The sequence below is a fragment of the Tamandua tetradactyla genome, chromosome 16 (assembly GCF_023851605.1).
Source record: "Tamandua tetradactyla isolate mTamTet1 chromosome 16, mTamTet1.pri, whole genome shotgun sequence".
Classification (NCBI taxonomy): domain Eukaryota; kingdom Metazoa; phylum Chordata; class Mammalia; order Pilosa; family Myrmecophagidae; genus Tamandua; species Tamandua tetradactyla.
Window position 1 is genome coordinate 12,704,159 of NC_135342.1, and position 22,749 is coordinate 12,726,907.

At 46.2% G+C, this 22,749-nt stretch overlaps 1 protein-coding gene across 2 annotated transcripts in view; it reads left to right on the forward strand.

Annotated features, from left to right (window-relative positions):
- The window catches only part of ODAD1 (outer dynein arm docking complex subunit 1), a 29,354-nt gene extending 7,103 nt beyond the window's left edge, over positions 1-22,251 (forward strand). The window contains exons 8-16 of one of the 2 annotated variants that reach the window (XM_077131285.1): positions 5,905-5,972; positions 9,825-10,012; positions 10,130-10,264; positions 11,023-11,105; positions 11,232-11,400; positions 17,636-17,799; positions 17,883-17,986; positions 18,312-18,390; positions 18,472-22,250. In XM_077131285.1, the coding sequence (XP_076987400.1) occupies positions 5,905-5,972; positions 9,825-10,012; positions 10,130-10,264; positions 11,023-11,105; positions 11,232-11,400; positions 17,636-17,799; positions 17,883-17,986; positions 18,312-18,390; positions 18,472-19,056 (1,575 nt within the window). In that variant the 3' untranslated portion in view covers positions 19,057-22,250. Of the gene's footprint in view, positions 1-5,904; positions 5,973-9,824; positions 10,013-10,129; positions 10,265-11,022; positions 11,106-11,231; positions 11,401-17,635; positions 17,800-17,882; positions 17,987-18,311; positions 18,391-18,471 lie in introns of both variants that reach the window. The other variant, XM_077131286.1, reaches the window with a different exon arrangement.
- Positions 22,252-22,749: the final 498 nt, after the last annotated feature.

Consider the following 22,749-nt stretch of genomic DNA (forward strand, 5'->3'; position numbering starts at 1 on the left):
AGGAAGTAGAGATGTCAGGTTTTTTTAGGGGGTTGAAGGTAGGGGGAGGGTTCTTTTTGGGGTGCAGAGACCGGGAGTCCAACCCAGGTCTCCTGCAAGAGATGCCCTTTTGAATATTATCACCCAGGGTACCCAATTAGCAAGCAAGACTATTTGCATTCCATAGGTAGCTCAATAACCTCTTGATGTCCTTTGAAGAATTCCTCTTCCTTTCTCCTCAATTTCCAGAACATTTTCATCATTCCAAACAGAAACTCTACCCATGAAGCACCAACCCTTCATCTCCCGCCTGCCTCCCCAGACCCTGAAACCAGTATTCTGCTGTCTGTCTCTTATGAATTAGCTTATTCTAAATACTTCATATAAGAGAAGTCACATAGCATTTGTCCTTCTGTGTCTGGCTTATTGCACTCAACATGTTGTCTTCCGGGTTCATCCATGTTGTAACAGCACTTTATTTCTTTTCATGGCTGTGTACTCTTCCTTGTTTGGATATGCCACATTTTATCTATCCATTCATCTGTTTATTTAATTTGTAAAATTTATTTTTTATTTTTTATTTATGATACGTAACCACATACAAACATAACCATTCTTATATGATCATTTCGTTCTTGTTATATAATCAGTAACTCACACTATCATCACATAGTTGCATATTCATCATCATGATAATTTCTTAGAACATCTGCATCAATTCAGAAAAAGCAATAAAAAGAAAAGAAAATTCATACTGTTTATTTAATTTTTAATGAATTTTTAAAATTAAAAACTATAACAGAAACACAAACATTCTTAACATATGATCATTCTGTTCTACATATATAATCAGTAATTCACAATATCATCACATAGTTGCATATTCATCATCATGATCATTTCTTAGAACATTTGCATCAATTCAGAAAGAGAAATAAAAAGGCAACAGAAAAAAATTCATACTGTTTAATTTTTTTATTGGATCAAATGTATGTTTGTTTAAATTTATTTATTTTATTACTTTTTATTTTTTCAAATACTAAAAAACATGTAACAAACGCAAACATTCCTATTTTGATCATTCCGTTCTACATATATAATCAGTAATTCACAGTATCATCACATAGTTGCATATTCATCATCATGATCATTTCTTGGAACATTTGCTGTTTATTTAATTTTTAACAATTATTTTGAAAGCATTTCAAGTTTTCAGAAAAGGTACAAGAATAGTACGAAGAAGTCCCATATCACCTCATCAAGAGTCACCAACTATTGATAATTTGCTTTCCTCCCTCCTTTCTCCTTCCCTTTTCCTCCCCCTCCCTCTCTGTGTGTCTGTGTGTATATATAATTATTATTTTTGCTGACAATAATTATTATGATTGTTGAACTATTTGCTAATTAATTGTAGACAGGTTCATAAGTACTTTAGTGTCTATTTCCTAAGAACACGACCATTTTCTTACGTAAACACAGTGCAGTTATCCAAGTAAGGAACTTTAATCATGATGTGATTCTAAACTGCTCCTACTTAAATTTCACCAACTGTCCAAATTATGTCCTTTATAGAAATTTCCTTTTTCTGCCCCAGGTTCCAGCTGAGGAGCCCAGGTTGCCTTAGGTTGTTCTGGGCCTTTAGGTTCCATTCATCTGGAAGAGTCGTCCCAAGTCTTTGTCTTTATGAGGCTGACTTTCTTGGAAGAGTCCAGGCCCGTTATTTTATAGAATATCCCTAGATTGGGTTTCTCTGATGTTCCTTCATGGTGCGATTTAGGTTCTGCGTTTTTGGGGGGAATATCCTTCGTGAGCATCAGGAGGAGACATAACGATGTCTCTTTGTCCCATAACTAGTGACGTTAACTTTGGTCACTTCTTTCTGGTGCGAAGTTACCATCCTCCCCTTTGTGATGCAGCAAATAACTAGTCTGCGGGCAGATTCTTTGAGACTAACTGCTTCATTTTGCTAAAGCTGCTGGAATGCAATATACCAAAAATAGGTTGGCTTTTTCAATGGGGATTTATTAGGTTACAAATGTACAGTTCTGAAGCCATGAAAATGTCCAAATTAAGGCATTAAGAGTAAGATACCTTTTCCGAGGAAAGGCGGCTGGGATCTGTCACGTGGGAAGGCACACGGTTCTCTCTTGATTCTGGTTTCAGTGGCTGCTTCCAAAATGTCTCTGGGCGTTTTGGCGTTTTCTTTCTAAGCTCTCTCTGTGAGTTCTCTTAAAGGCCTCCACCTTGATTGGGCTGGGTCACGTCTCCCTGGAAACAACCTAATCAAAAGGTCCCATCCAATAACAGGTCTGCCCCCCAGGGATGGATTAAGAGAACAGTCTTTTATGGGGTCCTTAACAGCCTCAGATCAGCACACTACTAAATATCCTGTTCCCCAACACGCTTCCCTCAGTCCTTTTGGCATCCAGTAATGACTCGTGCCTGAGTACACAGTGCTGTAATGGCTGCAAAATGGTGATTTTCTTTTTAATTCATCTGCATTTTACCTAAAGAAGAACATCTATGCCCCTGTATATTTACGTAATAGCAGTAAGCATTCATGTTGTCTTACATTAGTTTATGGGTTATAATCCATTATTCAAAATGAATCATTATTCATTTTGATATTCAGATTGTCACATTTGGCTAGTGGGAGTCACTTCAAACTGGTACTGGATCTTTTGGACGTGCCCCCTTCCTTTTTTTGGAGCACGTTGTTACTTTCTGGCACAAGGGCATACTTGCCATACTTGTACTTGCTCTGCCCCGACCCCGTAATTAGCTATTTCTCTAAGGAGTCCAGGTTCTTTCTAAGGGAGACTTAGAAACCTTGATTTAGAAACCAAGAGGTAGGCACTGAGCATCCTCATTGCTCCTGGGATTTCATTACTTTGAGGGCTTTCAGTGCACAGAGCTAGGAAACACATATTTTTAAATCATGAGTTCATGTTGATATCTCTAATTCCAACCTGGTATTACTGTTTTGTTTTTTTTTTCCTGAACATTCCCAATGCCATATTTTCATCTATCCTCTCCTCTGGTGGGAGGCTTGTTCCTAACAGCATCAGTATATTTACTCCTTTGCTCAGTCCTAGAATACACACAAATGTAGGTGTATTGCTACAGCTGAACCTTCCTCTCCCAAATCTTGTAGATTTGTTTGCAGTTTGTTTTCTTTTCTGAGTGTATCGGTAACTGTAGCTACATCTCTATCCAAGTTATTGTAGTCAGAAGCTGGATTAATTCTTTTTTTTTTGGTCATCCTTGTGGTCTCTGTTCTTCATTTGAAAAACATTTAGGTTGTTATACTTCCGTTTATATGCAATTTGCTTTCTCGCTTGTTTTTTTTTATAGTAATATCGATGCTTCTTCATCGACATATTAAATAATAACAAGATCTAGAGGTGGGAAAATAATTCACAAAATTTCAAATAATAAGTATTCACAATATTTTAAGATATCTGCAACAACTGTGATATTACAATATTTTCATATCTATTGGTAGACAAAGCCATTGATACTGCCAATATGTCTATAGTTTGCTGCCCATATTCATAGTCGAAAGAAATGCACAGTTTCCATAGAGACTAATTAAGGCTTCAGATGTACCTTATTTTTCCCAAGTAAATTCACAGATCCCCACACTCCAGCATAAACCGCTGAAATCTGTGCCGCCAAGACGGTCCCTAGGCGAGCATGCACACACACACTCTAGACCTCTGAACAACCATCAACCGGTTGGAAACTGGCAGCCTCTCTCCAGAAAGCTGGACTCCAGGCCAGTCATAGAGCAGGCCCGAGAATGGCCAGCTGTGAGCTTGTGACCAAGGGTGGACTTTGCTACTACAGCCAAGGGAGGACTGACCTTGAATTTAATCTTAGGAATATTTTTGGTTAAGCGTTTCACCAGAAGGAGCTTTCTGAGCCAGCTTTCTGGCTCAGCACTTGGCTTTTCCCTTTTATTTCATACCTCTTTAAAATCCCTTTCTGGACAGTTGCTATTTAGAAAGGCCCATATCTTGCAGGCACAGGAATTCCATTTCTTATTGGGAAAGTGCAGGGCTGTTTGTTTTTTTTTTAATTAATAAACCAATCAGCCTACAAAATGAACATTCTTTTTTTTTTATCACATAGTTGTATATTCATCATCATGACCATTTCTTAGAACATTTGCTTCAATTCAGAAAAAGAAATAAAAAGAAAACAGAAAAAAATTCATACATGCCATACCCCTTACCCCTCCCTTTCATTGATCACTAGCATTTCAACCTACTAAATTTATTTTAACATTTGTTCCCCCTATTATTTATTTATCTTTAATCCTATGTTTTACTCATCTGTCTATAAGGTAGATAAAAGAAGCATCAGACACAAGGTTTTCACAATCACACAGTCACATTGAGAAAGCTATATCATTATACAATCATCATCAAGAAACATGGCTACTGGAACACAGCTTTACATTTTCAGGCAGTTCACTCCAGCCTTTCCATTACATCTTGAATAACAAGGTGATATCTACTTAATACATGAGAATAACCTCCAGGATAACCTCTCGACTCTGTTTGGAATCTCTCAGCCATTGACACTTTATTTCGTCTCATTTCTCTCTTCCCCCTTTCGGTCGAAAAGGTTTTCTCAATCCGTTGGTGCTGAGTCCCAGTTCATTCTAGGATTTCTGTCCCTTTGTGCCAGGAAGGTCCACACCCCTGGGAGTCATGTCCCACGTAGACAGGGGGAGGGTGGTGAGTTTGCTTGTTGTGTTGGCTGAGAGAGAGGCCACATCTGAGCAACAAAAGAGGTTCTCTTGGGGGTAACTCTTAGGCCTAATCTTAAGTAGGCTTTGCCTATCCTTTGCAGGATTAAGTTCATAAACAAGATTGGGGGCTCAGCCTATTGCTTTGGTTGTCCCCACTGCTTGCTGCAGGGCTGTTTTTGCTTATGTTTTGGTTTGCTAAAGCTGCTGAAATACAATATACCGGAAATGGACTGGTTTTCAACACTAGGGATTTCTTAGGTTACAAGTTCCAATTCTAAGACCATGAAAAATATCCAAATTAAGGCATCAATAAGAGGGTATCTTTGAGGAAAGGCCGATAGCATCTGGGTTTCCTCTGTCACATGGGAAGGCACATGGTGACGTCTGCTGGTCCTTCTCTCCTGGATTCTGGTTTCAGTGGCTTTTATCTCTCAGTTCCTGTAGGTTCTTGCTTGTTTCTCCCAGGGTGTTTCTCTCTAAGCTCTCTGGAATTTTACAGTCTTTTATTCTCTTTACAAAGGACTCCAGTAAAGGATTAAGACCCCTGTTGAATGGGCTGGGTCACATTCAGTTGAAATACCCTAACCAAAAGTCCCACCCACAATAAATCTTACCCCACAAGAATGGATTAAAAGAACATGGTCCTTTCTGGAGCACAAACAGATTCAAACCAGCACGGCTTACAATTTACAGTTCTTAGGCCATGAAAATGTCCAAGTCAGGGCATCAATAGGAAGATACCTGGACTCTGAAGACAGGCTGCCGGCATCCAGGACACCTCTGTCACATGGGAAGGCACACGGTCAGCTTCTGCTGCTCTTTCTCTCCCAGGTTTAGTTACTTCCAGCTTCTATCTTCAGTGGCCTCCTCTCTTAGCTACTCTGAGGCTTTTCCTGTGAGCTTTCTCGGTGGCTTTTGTCCTCTCATTAAGGACTCCAGCAAGAGGATCAGAACCACCCCGAATGAGGCGGGTCACATCTCAATGGAAATAATTTAATCAAAAGCCCCCACCCACAACAGGTCTGCACCTATAGGAATGGATTAAGGGAATAAGGCCTTTTCTGGGGTATATGCAGCTACCATATACTACCACAAGGGCCTAACGGAAAGACTAGTGGTGATGACCATGTAAGCCATGGCATTTGTTTTGTTCTCTTCCTGGGCAGGAGATCCAGCGTGTGCGACAGGCGGTCAGTAGCCTCATCGTCTCCTCCACTGCCGCCTACACCATCAGGTAGGGTCCCAGGAGAGACAGCCTGGGTGGCAGGGCCCAGCTAACTCAGTACCCCAGGCAATGGGCAAAAAGCTTCAGAACCCAAGAAAGAGAGTGGTCAGGACTGACTTTTTTTTTTCCATCAAGCACCTCTTTTCTCCTGCCCCCACCAATTACCCAGCTTTGCGGGCCAGGTCCCACGTCTTGCACCCCAGTGGTAGAGACAGCCCTCCTATCCCACAGACCTAGGACAGAAGCAGGCGCTTCTGCAGTCGAAGACACCACCTGTCTCTGCCCCTCCCCCTTGTAAGGTGACCTACCTCCCATTATAGCCTGAATGACTTCTTATACCCAGCTCTTCCATTTTCATTTGGGGCACATTGGAGCCAGACTGCCTCTAGTCCAGGGGTCCATGAGCCTTTTCTGTAAAGGGCCAGTTAGTAAGTATTTTCAGGTTTTTGGGCCATGTGCTTTCTGTCTCTAAATTCTGCTGTGGTGGTGCAAAAGCAGCCATAGACAATATGCAAATGAATGGGCATGGCTGATTCCAGCAGGACTTTATTCATGGGCCCTGACATTTAAATTCCATATAATTTTTCACATATCACAAAATATTCTTTTGATTTTCTTCCTGTTACCGTTTTCTGGGCTGCTTAAGCAAATGCCATGAAATGGGTCCAGTTAAACAATGGGAGTTTATTTGTTCACGGTTTTGAGGCCAAAAGAAAGTTCAAGTTAAGGTGTCATGGAAGAGCTGCTTTCTTCCTGAAGGCTGGCATTCTGGGCCTGGCTGCTGGTGTCCTTGGTGTTTGGCTTGCCTCGTGGCAAGGCATAGGGCAGCATTTCCTGGCCTCTCTTCTCTGGGTTCCATTGATGTTCAGTGTCTGGCTGTCCCTCTGTGGCTTTCTCTCCTTATGTATGAATTTCATTCCACTTCTAAAGGTCTCAGGTAATAAGACCCATCCTGTTTGAGATGACCACATCTTTACTGAAGTAACATCATCAAAAGGTCCTACTTACAGTGGGTTCAAACCCACAGGAATGAGTTTGGGGAACATACAGCTCCAAACCCCAACACCCCCAACCATTTAAATATATAAAATCCATTCTTAGTTCATGGGTTGTACAAAAACAAGCAGTGGGTTGGATTTGGCCTGCAGATGTAGTTTGCTGACCCTTGTTCTAGTCTATTGTTTAAAAAACTCTGGTAGACTCCTGCTAAAACCCAAGGTAAATAGATTTGCTTTGGTGATTGGCTCCCTTTTCCTGCTCAGCGACTATTGACAAAAGAGAATGTACTACAAAAAAAGGGAATGTCCTTAAGTGCTCACCTTTTGGTTTGGGCATGTGTGTCTAAGGAGTAATGGTCCATTGATTATTCGGACTTTCTCAGTGCATGTGTGGTCAGCATGTACAATATAATATTCACTGTCTTTATTTTGGTCACACTATTGATTTCCATTAATGTCTCAATGATTTGACTTTTATTTTATGGGACTGAATTTTTTGGACCCCACTTATCACATGCATTAGGGTGTGTTTTTACTGTCTTACAAAGTTGCGAGCAGGCACAACTTTGAATGTTGTAGGCCAAGATGTGAACTGATGTAAATCTCATATCTTTATTTCTCTTCTTGTCATCACTTATGCAAATTATCTCTTGGGAATGGAACAATCCAAATCTCATCATATCATGTTCTGTTGGTGACAGTTTATGAAGCCCCTCTGTTCCCAGATGAATAAAGTATTGTACCGTGGCAAGTGGACAAGGATTTTCCTGGGGTTATCCGTGTCACTCTGGGCTCCTTAGCAACCACCTTCTTTGGGCATCGGTTTTCTGGAAAATGTGAGGAAGACTTGGGTATAAATATTTGGAAATTCTTTCCAACTTAGATAAGATCCCAGCCCTTCAGTGAGTTCCTCTTGTGGTTCCTCCAGTGTGTCTTTCTTCACCCAAGTCTAAGTAAGACCACCTCTTTCCACTTCAGAATAATCCCCCAGTGTTAACTGGGCAAGGCCCAGAGCTAGCAATAAACCCACATGAGGGAAACCAGAGAGATATAGGACAAAGGACGGGAAGGGTAGATTAGCAAAACTCTTTCAAATACAAGTCACAGAAATCCAGCTCAAGTCAGTTTAAGATTAAAGGAGGAATTCAGCAGATTCACATTAAGTGAGAAGACTAAGATCTCAGCTGGGTTCAGGTAGATCTGGATCCAGAGGACTGGGGAAATGGACAGAGATTCTCTCAGGCCCCCTTGAGGTAATGAGGCCTGGTGTATGGAATTGAGAAGCTGAAGCTGCTCTAACAACTGGCTTCTTTCTCTGTCTCTGGGGCTCCCCTAGGCTCTACGATCTCTTTCCTACTTCATCTCTGCTTCTTTTCTGAGTTTCAACTCTGTTCTTCTCTTGTGCCAAATGGTTTCTTCATGTTCTGTTCAGTATCTTGCTTCTACTTCATGGCTTCAGCTTACTCAAGGTTTGCAAGTCCTCACGATATCAGCCATGGACCAGATCTACCTTCTGGTTTCTTTGATCTCTTACCTGTGCTGGGCCTCCACCGTGGCTCACACTTTCTGCCCATCCACGCTTGGGCTTGCTGAGAACCTGTGCTAACTCCAGCTCACTTATAATTTCTGACTCATTATAACCTGAGCCTGACAACCTTTTCACTTCTGTTTCTGGCTGCCTTGGTATTTCCAAATTCAAATTCGGAAAGAGGGAGTCTGATTGGCCCAGCTCAGCCTTTCAGCCAAATCCCTCAAGTGAGGGCTTGCTGGTCAGTTTGTGCATTGCCAGGAACTCCTCCGTCCCATCTCCCCTCCAACAACCTCTCGGCGATGGACAGCCTGGCCGGGGCCAAGGGCAGGGTGGCCTCAGCCAGAAGGGAAGAGCAGGGTCTGACAGACCAGCCAGTGCCTCCAATTCTTCCTTGCTGACCTGGGGGAGGTCACTTCCCCGCTCTGAGTCTCAGTTTTCTCCACTGTGACATGGCAATAATAGATGTACTGACTTCACGGGGCCACAGTGGGGATCCAGGAGGTGCTGTGGTAAGTGACCTCCCCACCCCCCGGCTTTCCCTCTTCCCTGACCCTCAGGCATGGGGCCTAAGGTTCAGAGGAACTGTCAGGACCCCTGAGGGGCTGCCACCAGAGGGTGGAGGGGTCACTGGAGGCTGGGGCTGGTGGCTGTCAGGGGAGGTTTCCACAAAGGAAGACTGAACAAAGTAAACCTGAAAAGAAAATAGAACAAGAAGGTGGTGGTGCTTTGGGTAGAGGCAAGTGGGCTGTGGTGGTGGGAACTGGAATGGAACGCAGCAGGGGCCCCCACGGAGACTGGCCTGCTGAATCTGCCGACCCAAAGACCTCTGACTTGGGACTGTGTGGCCTGGGAAGTAGGCCAAGAGCACTCTGGATTTGCAGGTGGCTGCAATGTGTTGAGTGGCTGAGGCTTCTGGGGTGTCCCTGGTCCCCTAACAGAGAATGTGCTAACACGGTGGTGGTGTCATGGACCTGTCCAGCTGGGCACCTGCACGGGGCTGGGGCAAGCCTCCCACATCCCCAGGCCGTGATGACCTCATCACCCGGGTTAGGTGTTGGGTTCTAGGGATGCTTTCTTGCTGTGCCATTATCTCCACCTTGCTGCCACTTCCATGGGGCCCAGCACCCTGGCCCTGACTCGACCCAGAGCCTTGTACTGACCCAGCTGTAGGACCTAGAAAATTGTCAGCTTTGTGTAACCTCTGGAAAACTCCACCCTGACCCCACCCCATCCCTGTGGCCCCAGGCTAACTCTACCCAATCCCTAGGACTAGAGAATAAACCCGCCCCATCCGTGTGACTCCACCCTGACCCCAAGCTGACCTCCCCCCAGGGAGGAGGCCAAGACCAAGATGGGCCTGCTGCGGGAGAGGGCGGAGAAGGAGGTGGTTCAGAACGAGACCGAGGCGCAGGCCCTGCAGCGGCAGATAGCGCACCTGAACCAGCTGCACGGCTTTCTCAAGCTCAAGAACCACGACCGGGAGCCAGACCCGGCCATGGTGGAAAAGGAGGAGCAACGGGGTGAGGCCCTGGCTGGGGGCGGGGCCTTGGGGGAGGCGGGGCAGAGCCCAGACCGGCCCCGCCCCCTCCGCCCTTGGCCTGCGCGCCCACCTGTCTCCCTGCACTGCCTGCCCCCAGCCCGGCAGGTGGCCGAAGGCCTCCGGAAGACCTCGCAGGAGAAGCTGGTGCTGCGATATGAGGACACGCTCAAGAAGCTCTCCCAGCTGACCGGGGAAAGTGACCCTGACACACTGGTCCAGAAGTACCTGGAGTGTGAGTGGGGCTTGGGGTTGGGTGAGGGCAGAAAGGGGATGCCAAGGCCCCCCAGTGCCTCCTGCATCAAGGGCAGACTGTCCACCTGTCACTGGACACCCCAGTCCCCAGCCTGGCCCAGAAGACCCCCCAGGAGGGAGGAATGGAGGAATCTGCTTGGGAGGCTTCCTGCCTTCCCTGCCTCTGGCCCAAGGCCCCCACCCCTGTGCACTGGGCCTCATCTCTCCCCATCCCCGGGTCCATCTTTTCCTCCCTCCGTCCCTCCTTTTCTCCTCCCATCCTTCCCTCTCTCGGTCTCTCTGTCCCCCTCCTTCTCTTTCCCTCTGGATCGTTTTTTTCCTTTCGGATTCCACTATGTCTGTCCACCCGCCCCATTCCTGCGGCACGGGTGGCCCTTCAAATCTTCACTTCCACCGCGTGACCCTCTCCTTTCTCTCTCTCCGTGTCCCTGCTCCGTTTGTTTCTTGGTCTTTCTCTTTCCGCGTCTCTTTTATCTTCTCTCGCTCGTTCTATTTCTGTGTCTGTATCTCTGTCTCTACGCATTTCCGAATCTTTGGGATCTTCTGTCTGTCGCTCTATCTGACCCTGACTTTGAATTTCTGTGTCCCCTGGGTCTTTGTCTGTCTCTCCGTCTCTGTGACTCTCTCCGTGCTTTCTCAATGTCTCTTTCTCGTCTCCCTGTGTGTCTCTCTGTCTCTGGTTCCCCCTCCCTCTGCCTGTTTCCCTCTCTGGCTCTCTGGAACCGGCTCTCGCCCCAGTCGAGGAACGAAACTTCGCTGAGTTCAACTTCATCAACGAGCAGAACTCCGAGCTGGAGTATCTGCAGGAGGAGATAAAGGAGGTGCGTGAGCCCTGCCCTTCCCACTGCCCCCGCCCTTCCCCTTTCTCCCGGGGTTTCCCCCCCTGCTCCCCCTTCCGGGCCTCCCCGCACCCCGCTCCCCGCCCAGCGTGCCTCCCGCCCCCGCAGATGCAGAGGGCCACTGGGCTCGCGCGCGCCAGCGAGGAGGGCCGGAGCGCGGCGCTGGAGCGGCAGCAGGCGGCGTTGCGGCAGCGCGCGGACCAGGTGCACGCCGAGGCCGAGGCCCTCGAGGCGCAAGTCCAGGGCTTGAGGGGGCAGCTGGAGAAGCTCAAGTCTGGTGAGCGCCTGCGGCGGATCCCCTCCCATTCGCCCCGGACAGGCCAGACGCCAGCATCCCACGGGCGACCCGGTGCATTCGCTTACCCGCCCGTCCCTTCTCCACCCACCTCCTCCTCTAGTTTTTGTTTTCCGGGGAAGTGGCGCACAGAGTGCTCAAGCGTCAGGCTGCGCTGGGTTTCAATCCCTGCTCCATCATTTGTGAGTCTTGCTGGGTGGCCTCCTCTTGCTGAGCCCATTTCCTCCTCTGAAAACGGAGCAGGCAGCACCTACTGTGCCGGGCTGTGCTGAGCATGAGCTGGGATGATGAATGGAAAGCTGAAGATGGAGAGAGACAAAGTGTGTGTGTGTGTGTGTGTCTGCATGCGTGTGGGTGAACCAGCTCCCAATCTGCCTGGTGATGCCCAGCAAGACTTCAGTTCTGGGCGACCCTCCTCCCCTCTGTCCTGACCCTCAGTGCCAAGCCCTGTGGTTGGTCTGGCGGTCCTGGCATGGAGGGGAGGAGAGGAGGCTGGCATGGGCAGAGGCTGTGTAACCCAAACTGAGGATGGAGAAGACAGCGCCCTGTGGCGGAGAGAAGGCCCTGACACAGTCTGGTCGGTGGACAGGACCGGCTACATAATTTGTGGGGCCAGGTGTGGAATGAAAATGCTGGGTTGCTTGTTAAAAAATTGTCCAGCACCTCCAGGTGGCAACTGCAGAGCAGCAAACCAAGCAAGAGATCTTCTGAGCACCCTTGCCCTTGAAGCTGACCCTGCGAGAGATGTCTGACAGGGAAGGTTTCAGGGGAAGGGAAGTAGTGATGCATGAGGATGATTTTGAAGGTTGAGCATTTCACTGACAAAGGGGCAGAGAGGGATGCTCCTAGCAGGGGCCCAGGCCGGCCAGAGGCACTGAGGTGAACACACCAGGTGCATTCAGGGACCCTGCAGGTGGGCAGTGCAAAAGGGGCGGGTGAGGAGTTGGCTGACGTGGGCCAGTCCGAGGCAGCAGGGCTTTTCCTTGGGGGCACTGGGCAGTATGGGTGGGCTGTTAGCAGGGGTGGGGGGCAACAGCACGTTTCCATTTCCCTTTGCTATTCATGCTACTGTTGTCACACATTGTACTTCTACATACGGCCTGTATGATCTTCGCAGTTAAAAATTTACAGCAGTTTCTTTGGTGAATTAACACGGTTACTTTCTGGGCCTTTTCTGTGCAGGTCTGAAAAGATGATAACATCTCTTTCTGGTTAAAAAGATATATATATGTTTTAACTTTTTTTATTAATTAAAAAAATTAACATACAAAACATTAAGATATCATTCCATTCTACATATACAATCAGTGATTCTTAATATCATCACATAGTTGCATATTTATCATTTCTTAGAACATTCGCATCGATTTAGAAAAAGAAATAAAAAGACAACAGAAAAAGAAATAAAATGATAACAGAGAAAAAAAAGATTATACATACTATACCCCTTACCCCTCGCTTTCATTTACCACTAGCATTTCAAACTAAATTTATTTTAACATTTGTTCCCCCTATTATTTATTTTTATTCCGTATGTTCTACTCTTCTGTTGATATAGTAGCTAAAAGGAGCATCAGGCACAAGGTTTTCACATTCACAGAGTCTCATTGTGAAAGCTATATCATTGTTCAATCATCATCAAGAAACATGGCTACTGGAACACAGCTCTACATTTTCAGGCAGTTCCCTCCAGCCTCTCCGCTACATCTTGAACAACAAGGTGATACCTACTTAATGCGTAACAATAACCTCCAGGATAACCTCTCAACTCTGTTTGGAATCTCTCAACCATTGACACTTAGTCTCATTTCACTCTTCCCCCTTTGGTCGAGAAGGTTTTCTCAATCCCTTGATGTTAATTCTCAGCTCATTCAAGGGTTTTTCTCAGTCCCTTGATGCTGAGTCTCAGCTCATTCCAGGATCTCTGTCTGGTTAAAAATATTTAATGCTTACCTTTTAGTTTCTTTTTTTCTTCTTTTTCCTCAATGAACACCTCTTGGGAACTATTCTCTGTAGATTACTTAATTTTGCCGCTGATTGGAGCCCTCACAGGTAACTTGCAATTCTGGAGACCATTTGTGTTAAGGGTAGCTGGAGTTCCACATCCTTGCAGGATTGAAGACTTCCATATTCAGCCTTGTAAAAGTTTCCGTAGTGCTCGAGGTAGTGTAAGGTGAGCCTGTTTCCCATTGCACCCTGTCCTTACCACGCATGGATTCCTCCTGTTCCTGGGCAGACTTCTTTGGGATTCCACGGCAGCCTTGCTCTCCTGTGCTGCAGCGTAGCTCCTGTGTGGCTGCCTTCAACATTGTTATTGCTTCGGGCGGCATATCAGCAGCCCCATCAGCGTTTAGCCCCTGCTAGTTTTCCTGTGTCACATCACATATGGGGATTGTCAATATCAGGGATTTGATGTTTGTCTAATTTGAAACCCTTGTCTTTCTTTAGTTGGCTCTCATCTGAAATCTCCTGAGTCTCTGAAGCAATCTTAGAATTGTAGTTTGATTAAACAAAGGGTTTTAAAAACACATTTTTTGCTATAATCAGTTGAGTATTAAAATAAACTGGTTTAATTTTCACAGTGGTAGATATTAATTTTTATTCTTGAGTCCTCTAGGAATGGATTTTTCATTATGTCTTGTGTCTTATAAAAATATCTATACAAACCCATTTAATTTTCTGTGGGAGTTCAGAAATAAAATTTCAGTGTCTATAAACTGTCTATGGAGTTTAGTATCAGATTTAATTAAATAGAATAAATCAAGGATTATGATAGCCTTGTTTAGGCATCTTTAAGTTGTTATATTTCTGTGGCTGGTAAACAATGAAAACTTCATTATCCCTAATAGCTAGGTACAACTTTAAGCCATAGAAAAGGATGGGCTCTTCAGGATGTGAAATATCTTTTGGGAAAATTATTAGTTGGTTCTGTTCACTTCCTTGGCAGGGTTTAGGGGCTTGGTATTCTTTCTTTATTTATTCATTCATTTTTACATGGGTAGGCACCGGGAATCGAACCCGGGTCTCCGACATGGCAGGTGAGAACTCCGCTTGCTGAGCCACTGTGGCCCACCTTGGTATTTGTTTTTGTTGTTGTTTTCCCAACACGTCCCTTATATGTTGTGTTTGGGGGAATTAAAAATCATCTGCTAAGGATGGTAGGTTGCATTTATGGTTGACATCCACGTCAGGCTGGTCAGAGCAATTATTTCCTGGTAGGCACAGAATAGTAACCAATAGTATACATCTGTAATGTTTGTTTGCTTTATTTTTTAAAAAAGTTCTTGATTTCTCTTCCTATAACCATGCAGAGTGCACTGAGGCTTTATCATTTCTTGAGATAGCTCTTGCCTTTGTCCTTGTAGAAGGTAGAAGTGCAGAGAAACCATTAAGCTCACGTCCTCTTAGATCATCTTCCACCCCTTTTTTATTTTCTCATCTTAAAAGCAGCCTGACTGAAAGTAAGTAATAATACGCTGGACTGATAGGAATGGGTGTTGGTGTATTTGTGGTGTATCATGAAGTATTGTAATTATTTCTCAGGCTGCCTCACAACCCTTCTGTAGTCATTCTTTCACTATTTATTTATCCTGCAAGCATTCATGAAGGGCCTGCTTTGCTTATAAGGGTGAGCTGAAAGCCCCAGGGACTTGCTATAGCTGAGGGGCACCTGGAACACACGTATTTGCCAGGGGATGCCGATGACATCCTAGATGGAGTGACAGTCCTCCCAAAGAAAATAATCAGATCAGCTAAGGCTTATGGTTCTCTTGAGCAAGTCTTTCTTCACCTTTGGGCACATTTTACTCTCACATCTATTTGAAATCCATATGCAGTCACTTTACATTGGAGTTTGGTCATCTAAGTTTGTATGAGATGACAGTGGGGATTTTAATTGAGGGGGAGTGGATAGAAAAAAAATCATCCCTCTAAAATAACTGTTATGAACAAAATAGAAACAGCTTATAAAGGCAACAGTCGTGTCAGTCTGTAGGAAAAATGGAGTAGAGAAGAGCCGTGAGCGAAGCTCATTTATTTTAAATAAATATATTTTTAAAAGTGGTTTCACAGCGGACATTACTTTTCATTCTAACAAATTATTTAACAGCTGAAGTTATTGATTCCTATGTAGGTTGTTATAATTATTGGATGTGAAGATAATAAGTGTTTCTGGCTTGGATTTTTGAGATTGTTTGCAAATCATGAGTACAGTTTCAATAAAACATACCCTGAGGCAAAAAAAAATTGATGTTTTTCTAATCCTTTATTATCTTTTTTTGGGGGGGTATGCATGGTCTGGAAATTGAACCTGGGTCTCCCGCATAGGAGGTGAGCATTCTACTAATCTTTTGTTATCTGTTGTCTCTACTATTTGTCAATTTTTTTTTTTACATGGGCAGGCACCGGGAATTGAACCTGGGTCCTCTGGCATCACAGGCAAGCATTCCCGCCTGCTGAGCCACTGTGGCCCACCCTCAATTTTTTTTTTTTACTTGCAAAAATTTAATTTTAAATTACTCCACGAGAAACATATTATCATTATCAAAAGTAAAAACATTACAGGCCAGGTCCTCTTGACCACTGCCTGAATTTCCTATGGCTGCTGTAACAAGTGACTGCAAATGTAGTGGCTTAAAACAATCCAGATTTATTATCTTACTGTTCTGGAAGTCAGAAGTCCGATATGGGTCTCACTGGGCCAAAGTCAATGTGTTGGCAGGCCTGTTCCTTTCTGGAGGCTGTAGGGAGAACCTGCTTCCCTGCCATTTCTGGTCTAGAGGCTGCGTCCATTCTTGGCTCATGGCCCCTTCCATCTTGAGAGCTGACGATGGCGGGATGAATCACATCCCTCTGACCTCTGTTTCCATCATCACAGCTCCTTCTCTAATTCCTCTCTCGCCTCCCTCTTCCAGTTTTAAAGACTCTGGTGATTATAGCAGGCCCACTTGGATAATCCAAATTAATCTTTCTCTCTTAAGGTCGGTTTTCTTAATTCCCCTCTGCCATGTTGGCATAACATAGTCACAGCTTCTGGGGATTATAACATAGATGTCTTTGTGTGTGTGCGTGGCATTGTTTTGCCTACTACAACCACCTTTCAATCCTGCTCTTTTTTGTCTTTCCCAAAGACTATCCCCAGACCATTAAGCAGGCTGGGTTAATCTCTACAGAGCTTTTTCTCTGAATTGACAAATATTTATCTATTCAGATAAAATGTATCATTTTTTTGGTTCCTTTTCTTTTTTTACATAAATGGTGTGCTCTTCCATATATCATGGTTTTATGTACTTCTTTTTCACTCAGTAATATCTTGGTGATCAATGAATGTTGGTAATTAGAAAAATGAGTGCTATCTCATTCTTGATTTTTCGTGGCTGGTGTTTCTTAATATGGCTGTTATAAAGTTTGTCAGTTCACTGTCGATGACATTTAGGTCAGTTCACACTGTCTGCCGTTAAAAACAATGCTGCTGAGAACTCCTTCTGTGGAGTTAAACCCAACTAAAATATAAAAGTGATATCTAGATCTACGAATACATGGAAATGCAATGAAACTATACTAAAGGCCGCGTAAGGGACCAGTGGACCCAGGATTAAGAACAGTGGTTTCCTTGGGTGCCGGAGGCAAAGGGATGGGTGGTGTGGCTGTTGTAGAGCTGGATGTAGGTTTTGTCAAGGTCAGGGGTACGTAATGACTTTATTAACAATGACCAGTTAATTAACTAAATCCAAGTGGACCATGCACTGAGGTCAATGACTCATCCAGTCATTTGCAACTTAAATTTTTTTCCAGAGCAGAAAAATTTTTAGAAAATCCTAACGCTGCTGTGAGGCTTCTCAGACCCCCCACCCCCACCTCCACCCCCATCACCCCATTCAGTGCACAGGTGTGTTTCTCTAGAGATCCCCAGATCCGGAATCACCAGGAACTGCTGGGTCAGACAGAGGTTAATCTCCTTTTAACTGGGGTGTGTTAAAGTCTCCCACTGTGAGGGTGCTTCTGTCAGGTTTTCCTCCTGCTTGTCTCGGCTTTTACTTTCCAGACCATGCAGCCAGTGATAGCTTCCTGCCTCCTGGGTCTGCTTGGGCAAGTCCTTCTCTACCTGGGAGCCTTGATTCCTGTCCCCATAAAACAGGGCAGTGGGGATTTGAGTGGGGAGAAGCCTGGCCTGCAGGGGTCGCCAGATCCCTGACAGCCTGACACCCCTGACTCCCAGATATCCAGCTGCTCTTCACCAAGGCGCACTGTGACAGCACTGTCATCAACGAGCTCCTCGGGGTCAGGAACCGGATGCGAGACCGGGAAATCAGCCTCTTCCTGGGTCTCATCGAGAAGCGGCTGATGGAGCTCCTGACGGTCCAGGCCTTCAGCGATTTCAAGGTGGGTGGGTGGGGAGGCAGGGCTCCGGGGGCCTGGGGCCTGGGGCCTGGGGCTGAGGTACCACTGGGTCATCCACTCTCCAGGGCTACACCTCCTCCAGCTTGGCTAACGCTGCCCTCATGGTGCTTGGCCAGAGCACCGAGGAGTTTCGGAAGAAGTTACCCCCACCTCAGCCTCCGGACAATATGTGAGCAAGGTCCAAGGCAGGTGGGGAGGAGTGGGAAGGAGATTCCGTGGGGCAGACTGGACCCATGGGGCTGGAGGGTTCTAGGAAGCTCTGGGGGACCCAAGGGTGGGCATGATCTTGGGGAGAGTTAGAAAGAGAAGTGTGTGCTTTGGGGAGGCTGGAAGGAGTAGGGGCTCTAGGGGGTTGTAGGGGAAGATAGGGCCCAGGGTAGACTGGAAGGGAAGCAGCACTCGGCGCTGGCTCAGGGACTCTGGGCAGAGTGCTGAGGTGCCATTGGCCAAGGAGCTCACAAGTCTGTCCTCACCCAGTCTTCCCTTTACTGTAGAGAGGACCCCCCAGGTTTTGAGGCCAAAGATGATTATCCTATGAGCAAGGAGGAGCTGCTGAGCCAAGTGATGAAATCGGTGAGAATGGAAGTCTGCTGGGGCGGGGGTAGGGAAGGGCTTCACTCCTCCTTGGGACCCTCACTGGCCAACTTGTCTCAGTTGGAGGCCCGGGAGCAGGCCCGGGAGCAGCACCAGAAGGATCTGAACGAGATGAGGAAGGCGGAGAGCGCGCCAAGCATGGGCTTCTCCAGCTCAGGCACGCCCGTGGCAGCCACCAGGAGCCCCAGCATCAACCCCGGCTCCACCCTGAGTCAGAGGACTGGCATCCTGGCATCTAGCGGAGGCCGGGCCACCAGCTCCAACACTGGCCGTGTCACCTTTGGAGTCCCCAGTTCCAGCGTGGGCCAGGCCTCCGCCCGTACCACCTTCGGTGACCCCAGCTCCAGTGAAGGCCACACGACCTTCCAGTCCTCCAGCGTCAGTGGGGAGCCGGTGTCCAGCCGCAGCACCCCCAAGGCCCTCAGCTCTAGTGGTGGCCGCGTGACCTTCAGACCTGTCAGCTCTGGTAGCTACCCAGACTCCACTGGGTACATGGCATCCAGCAGGGGCCAGGAAAGCTTTAGAGATGCGGAGAGCAGAGGTGCAGGGTCGGAGTCCAGCGGTGGCCCTGTCTCCAGCACTGGCCCGGCTTCCAGCACTGGGCCCGGCTCCACCACCAGCAAAGATTCCCGGAGCAACTACTAGGGGCGCTCAGCCCCTCCGTCTGTCCCTGGCTCCTTGTGGGCATTTCTCTGTGACTCCCCACCACTTCTTCCTGTTCCAGGGCTTCTGTCTCCTTCCACCTCGTCCCCATTGTGTCCCGTATCTGCTTCCATTGGCCCTTCATCATCCCCTCCCACTGTCTCTCGGTCTCTTTCTCTCCCTATTTCTCATCCTCCTTTTCCTTGCTGTCTCCTGATTTCGTGTTCTCTTGGTTTCTCACCCACTGCCTGGTGAGAAATATGGTGGTAAATACGGCTGTCGCCATATTTATCTCCCATCTCTGTCTCTGCTTTAGTCTCCTTACCTTTTACCCCTCTGTGACTGCCCCATCTCCTGTGCACTGATCAGTACTGATTGTGGGGGAAGAATCAGGGCAAAAGATGTTAGGTCCAGCATGAGCTGTGACCAGAGGAAATGAAAGGATCTGGTCTTTCACCCCAGCCTGGTTACAGAGGCCTCTGAGAGAGTGAGCTTAGGCCCCAGCTATTTCCTCTTCCCCCAGCCCAGAGGAGAACTTATGTCCTTGTCCCTGCTCCCATTCATCCATTCACTGAGACCATCCCATTCCAAGCCTTTCCGGGGACTGGGAACTGTATCAGTCAGGATAGGCTGGTTATGCTGTGGTAGTAGTCCCAGGCTCTTAGGGACCTAATGCACAAAAATTTGTTTCTCTCCATTGCTACTGATCCATTGTGGGTCAGTGACAATGAAACAGCCGTGATCTGGAGTGTTGCTAGTCTCTTTGGCTCCAAAAGGAGGAAAAATGGCAAAGCTTATACTGGTTCTTCAAGCCTTTGCCTGGACACACAGGTCACTTCCACTTACATTCACTGGTCAGAGTGAGTCACCTGACCATGCCTGACTTCCAGGATGGGTGGGGAAGTGCAGCCTTTCCTTGTATCTGGAAGGATGGGGGTGGGGTGCGGAATATTTGTGGGCAGCCGTGTGCCTGCAGCAGGGTCGCAGAGATACAGCAGATAGTCCCTGCCCCTAGGTGGGTCATGGGTTTGGAAGTGAGAGGGATTAGCACACCATGGAAAACTCTTCTCTAGTTGAGTCAGGCCAGGTGCCCTGTCCAAGTTTAATCCAAACTACTCTGTCCAAATCCAAACAGATAATCCATCACCCATTTCCTAATCCTGGAAGGCGATAAATACTCTACCTCATGCCTCTTAAAATGGGCTGATGATAGTACATACTTCAGAATGTTTTTTTTTTTTTCTGAGAATAAAATGAGTCACTCTAAAAAGCCTCAGAACAGTGCTGTGCACATAGTAAACACTCAAAATTACCTGTGATTTTGACAATGATGAAAATTTAACAAGTGTTTTCCTCTCCCTTTATCTGACTCCACAATCTAATTAGGCCTACCCAGTGGAGTGCTGGTAAATGTCTAACAAATGACCCTTCAGGGAAAGAGTCCTGATTTGTAGTGTTTGCCAGTTTCAGTGGTGTGAAGACTCCCACTGAGGCCTGTTTTAAGCTACCGATGTGAACTTTAGAGCTGGGGAGGGACACACATGAGCAGCATCTGTGCACACCACTGGAACGGCCCCTTGTCCAGGGCCCCCTCCCCGGGAATCAGCCCTCCCCAGATGCTTCCTACCTGGATTTCCCACTAGAAAACTCCAGCAAACTGAAAAGCAACGACCTTATATTTTGAAAGAAGGTTAAAACTTTTTAAAGATCAGAGTTGCCTTATAACAGCAAAAAGACTTGTTTTCCCATGTTCCAAGATGTAGCCTCAACAGTGTTAGACCTTTCACCCAAAAAATAGAACAAAAAAAGCAGACCACTCGGCATCAGTATAAAACCTGGATTCACAAAGAAGGCTCTCTGAGCAGTTTACATAAATCTGGACTCCAGATGCACTGGCCAGATTTTCTCTTCTGGGCTCCAGCCAAAAATGCACATGATTATCTGTGACCACAGCTTTCCAGAACAATCTCTCAAGTGGGATGTCATGACCTCTGACCTCCAGGAGGCCTTTTAAATGGACTGTACAAGATCTCTTTGGGTTACTCTCAAAAAACACTTGAAGGTGGGGTTTAAAATATGCTAATGCGAGGAAAACCAGTTTATGTCCCATGCTAGAAGTCAGAAGTTTTGAGGAACTCCTGTGCTGCAAAGGTTGTCTTGGACTTGGGCCTTGAGCTGGAAAAGAAGAGATGATTACAGGCTTTATGTGGGGCCTCTAACGTCTCTCAAGATGGGCTGAGAATTTGGGAGTTATATAGGGATGCACCAGAGTTTGGCTTTGACTTGAGAATTTGTCCAAAATATGCTAATCAGTGTTGGCTTTCATCTTGCCTCTGGAAGCATGACTTATCAAATGTGTATTTCAGTGTGTTATTCTTGAACTTGCGGGTAATTGATGATGGTACAGTCACACAGGCTACTGCCATATACACAATGCCTAACTGTCATATGAGCAAAAACTTTTAATTGGACGTATTACTTTTGCATATTACTTTCAAATATAGGTTACTTGGAGCGACAGATTTTGTGTCCTTTATATGGTGAAATTCTGTGAACTGAAGTATAAATGTATGTTATTATTGCAAGAATAAGATGCTGCAGTCATTTTTTATTATACAAATGATTAATTTTAGGTACCTGTTTTAGTTAGTAAGCTGTTGGAATGCAATATACCAGAAACGGAGTGGCTTTTTAAAAAGGAGAATTTATTAAGTTGCAAGTTTGCAGTTCTAAGGCTGTGAAAATGTCCAAATTAAAGCAAGGCTATAAAAATGTCAGATCTAAGGCATCCAGGGAAAGATGCCTTGGTTCAAGAAGGCTGATGAAGTTTAGGATTTCTCTCTCAGCTGGAAAGGCACATGGTGATGTCTACTAGCTTCTCTCCAATAATCCTCACCAACTTCCCTGGGGTTCTGTCCATTCCGTTGTCTTTGTTGGTTCTGATGGCTCTGGTGGCTCTAAAGCTTTTTCCAATATGGTTCCCTCTTAAAGGGCTCCAGTAAGCAACTCCACCTTGAATGGGTGGAGACACATCTCCATGAAAACCATCTAAACAAAGGTTTCCACCCACAATGGGGCGGGTCACATCTCCATGGGAACAATAAAAAAGATTCCACCAGCAATATTGAATGAAGATTAAAGGACATGGCTTAATGCAAAATGCGTTAATTCCATCACGATATCAGAAAGTAACAATACAAATACAATACAAAGTCAGAAACAGGTCAGAATCGCATCAAAGTCAGCTGCAGGCATGGTCTGTCCTGAGGCAAAATTCTCTGGCTCTGTACCTGTAAAACTCAGAACAAGTTCTTTGCTGCCAACATACACAGGAGGAGCAGTCAGAGGATACGTATTCCCATTTCCACAGGGAGGAACTGGAAGGAACACAGAGGTCACCGGACCCAAACAGTTCTGGAAGCCTGAGGGCAAACTCGATTAGATTTCAAAGTCTGAGAGTCATTTATCCTCTGAGCTTTGGAAAGCAGCAGTCCCACCCTCTCCAAGGTCTACACAGTGGCCCACCTCTCTCTGAATGCAACCTTGGGGAACACTGGGGAGACCACCTTTTTCTTGGCTCCACCCTCTCCATGCACCAGGGCTGCACCTGGGTCTCTGCCATCTCCAGGGCACCCACACAACCCCTCCATGTAGTGGCAGCCAGGCTCTTCCCAGTCCCCAAGGTATGTGGTCTAC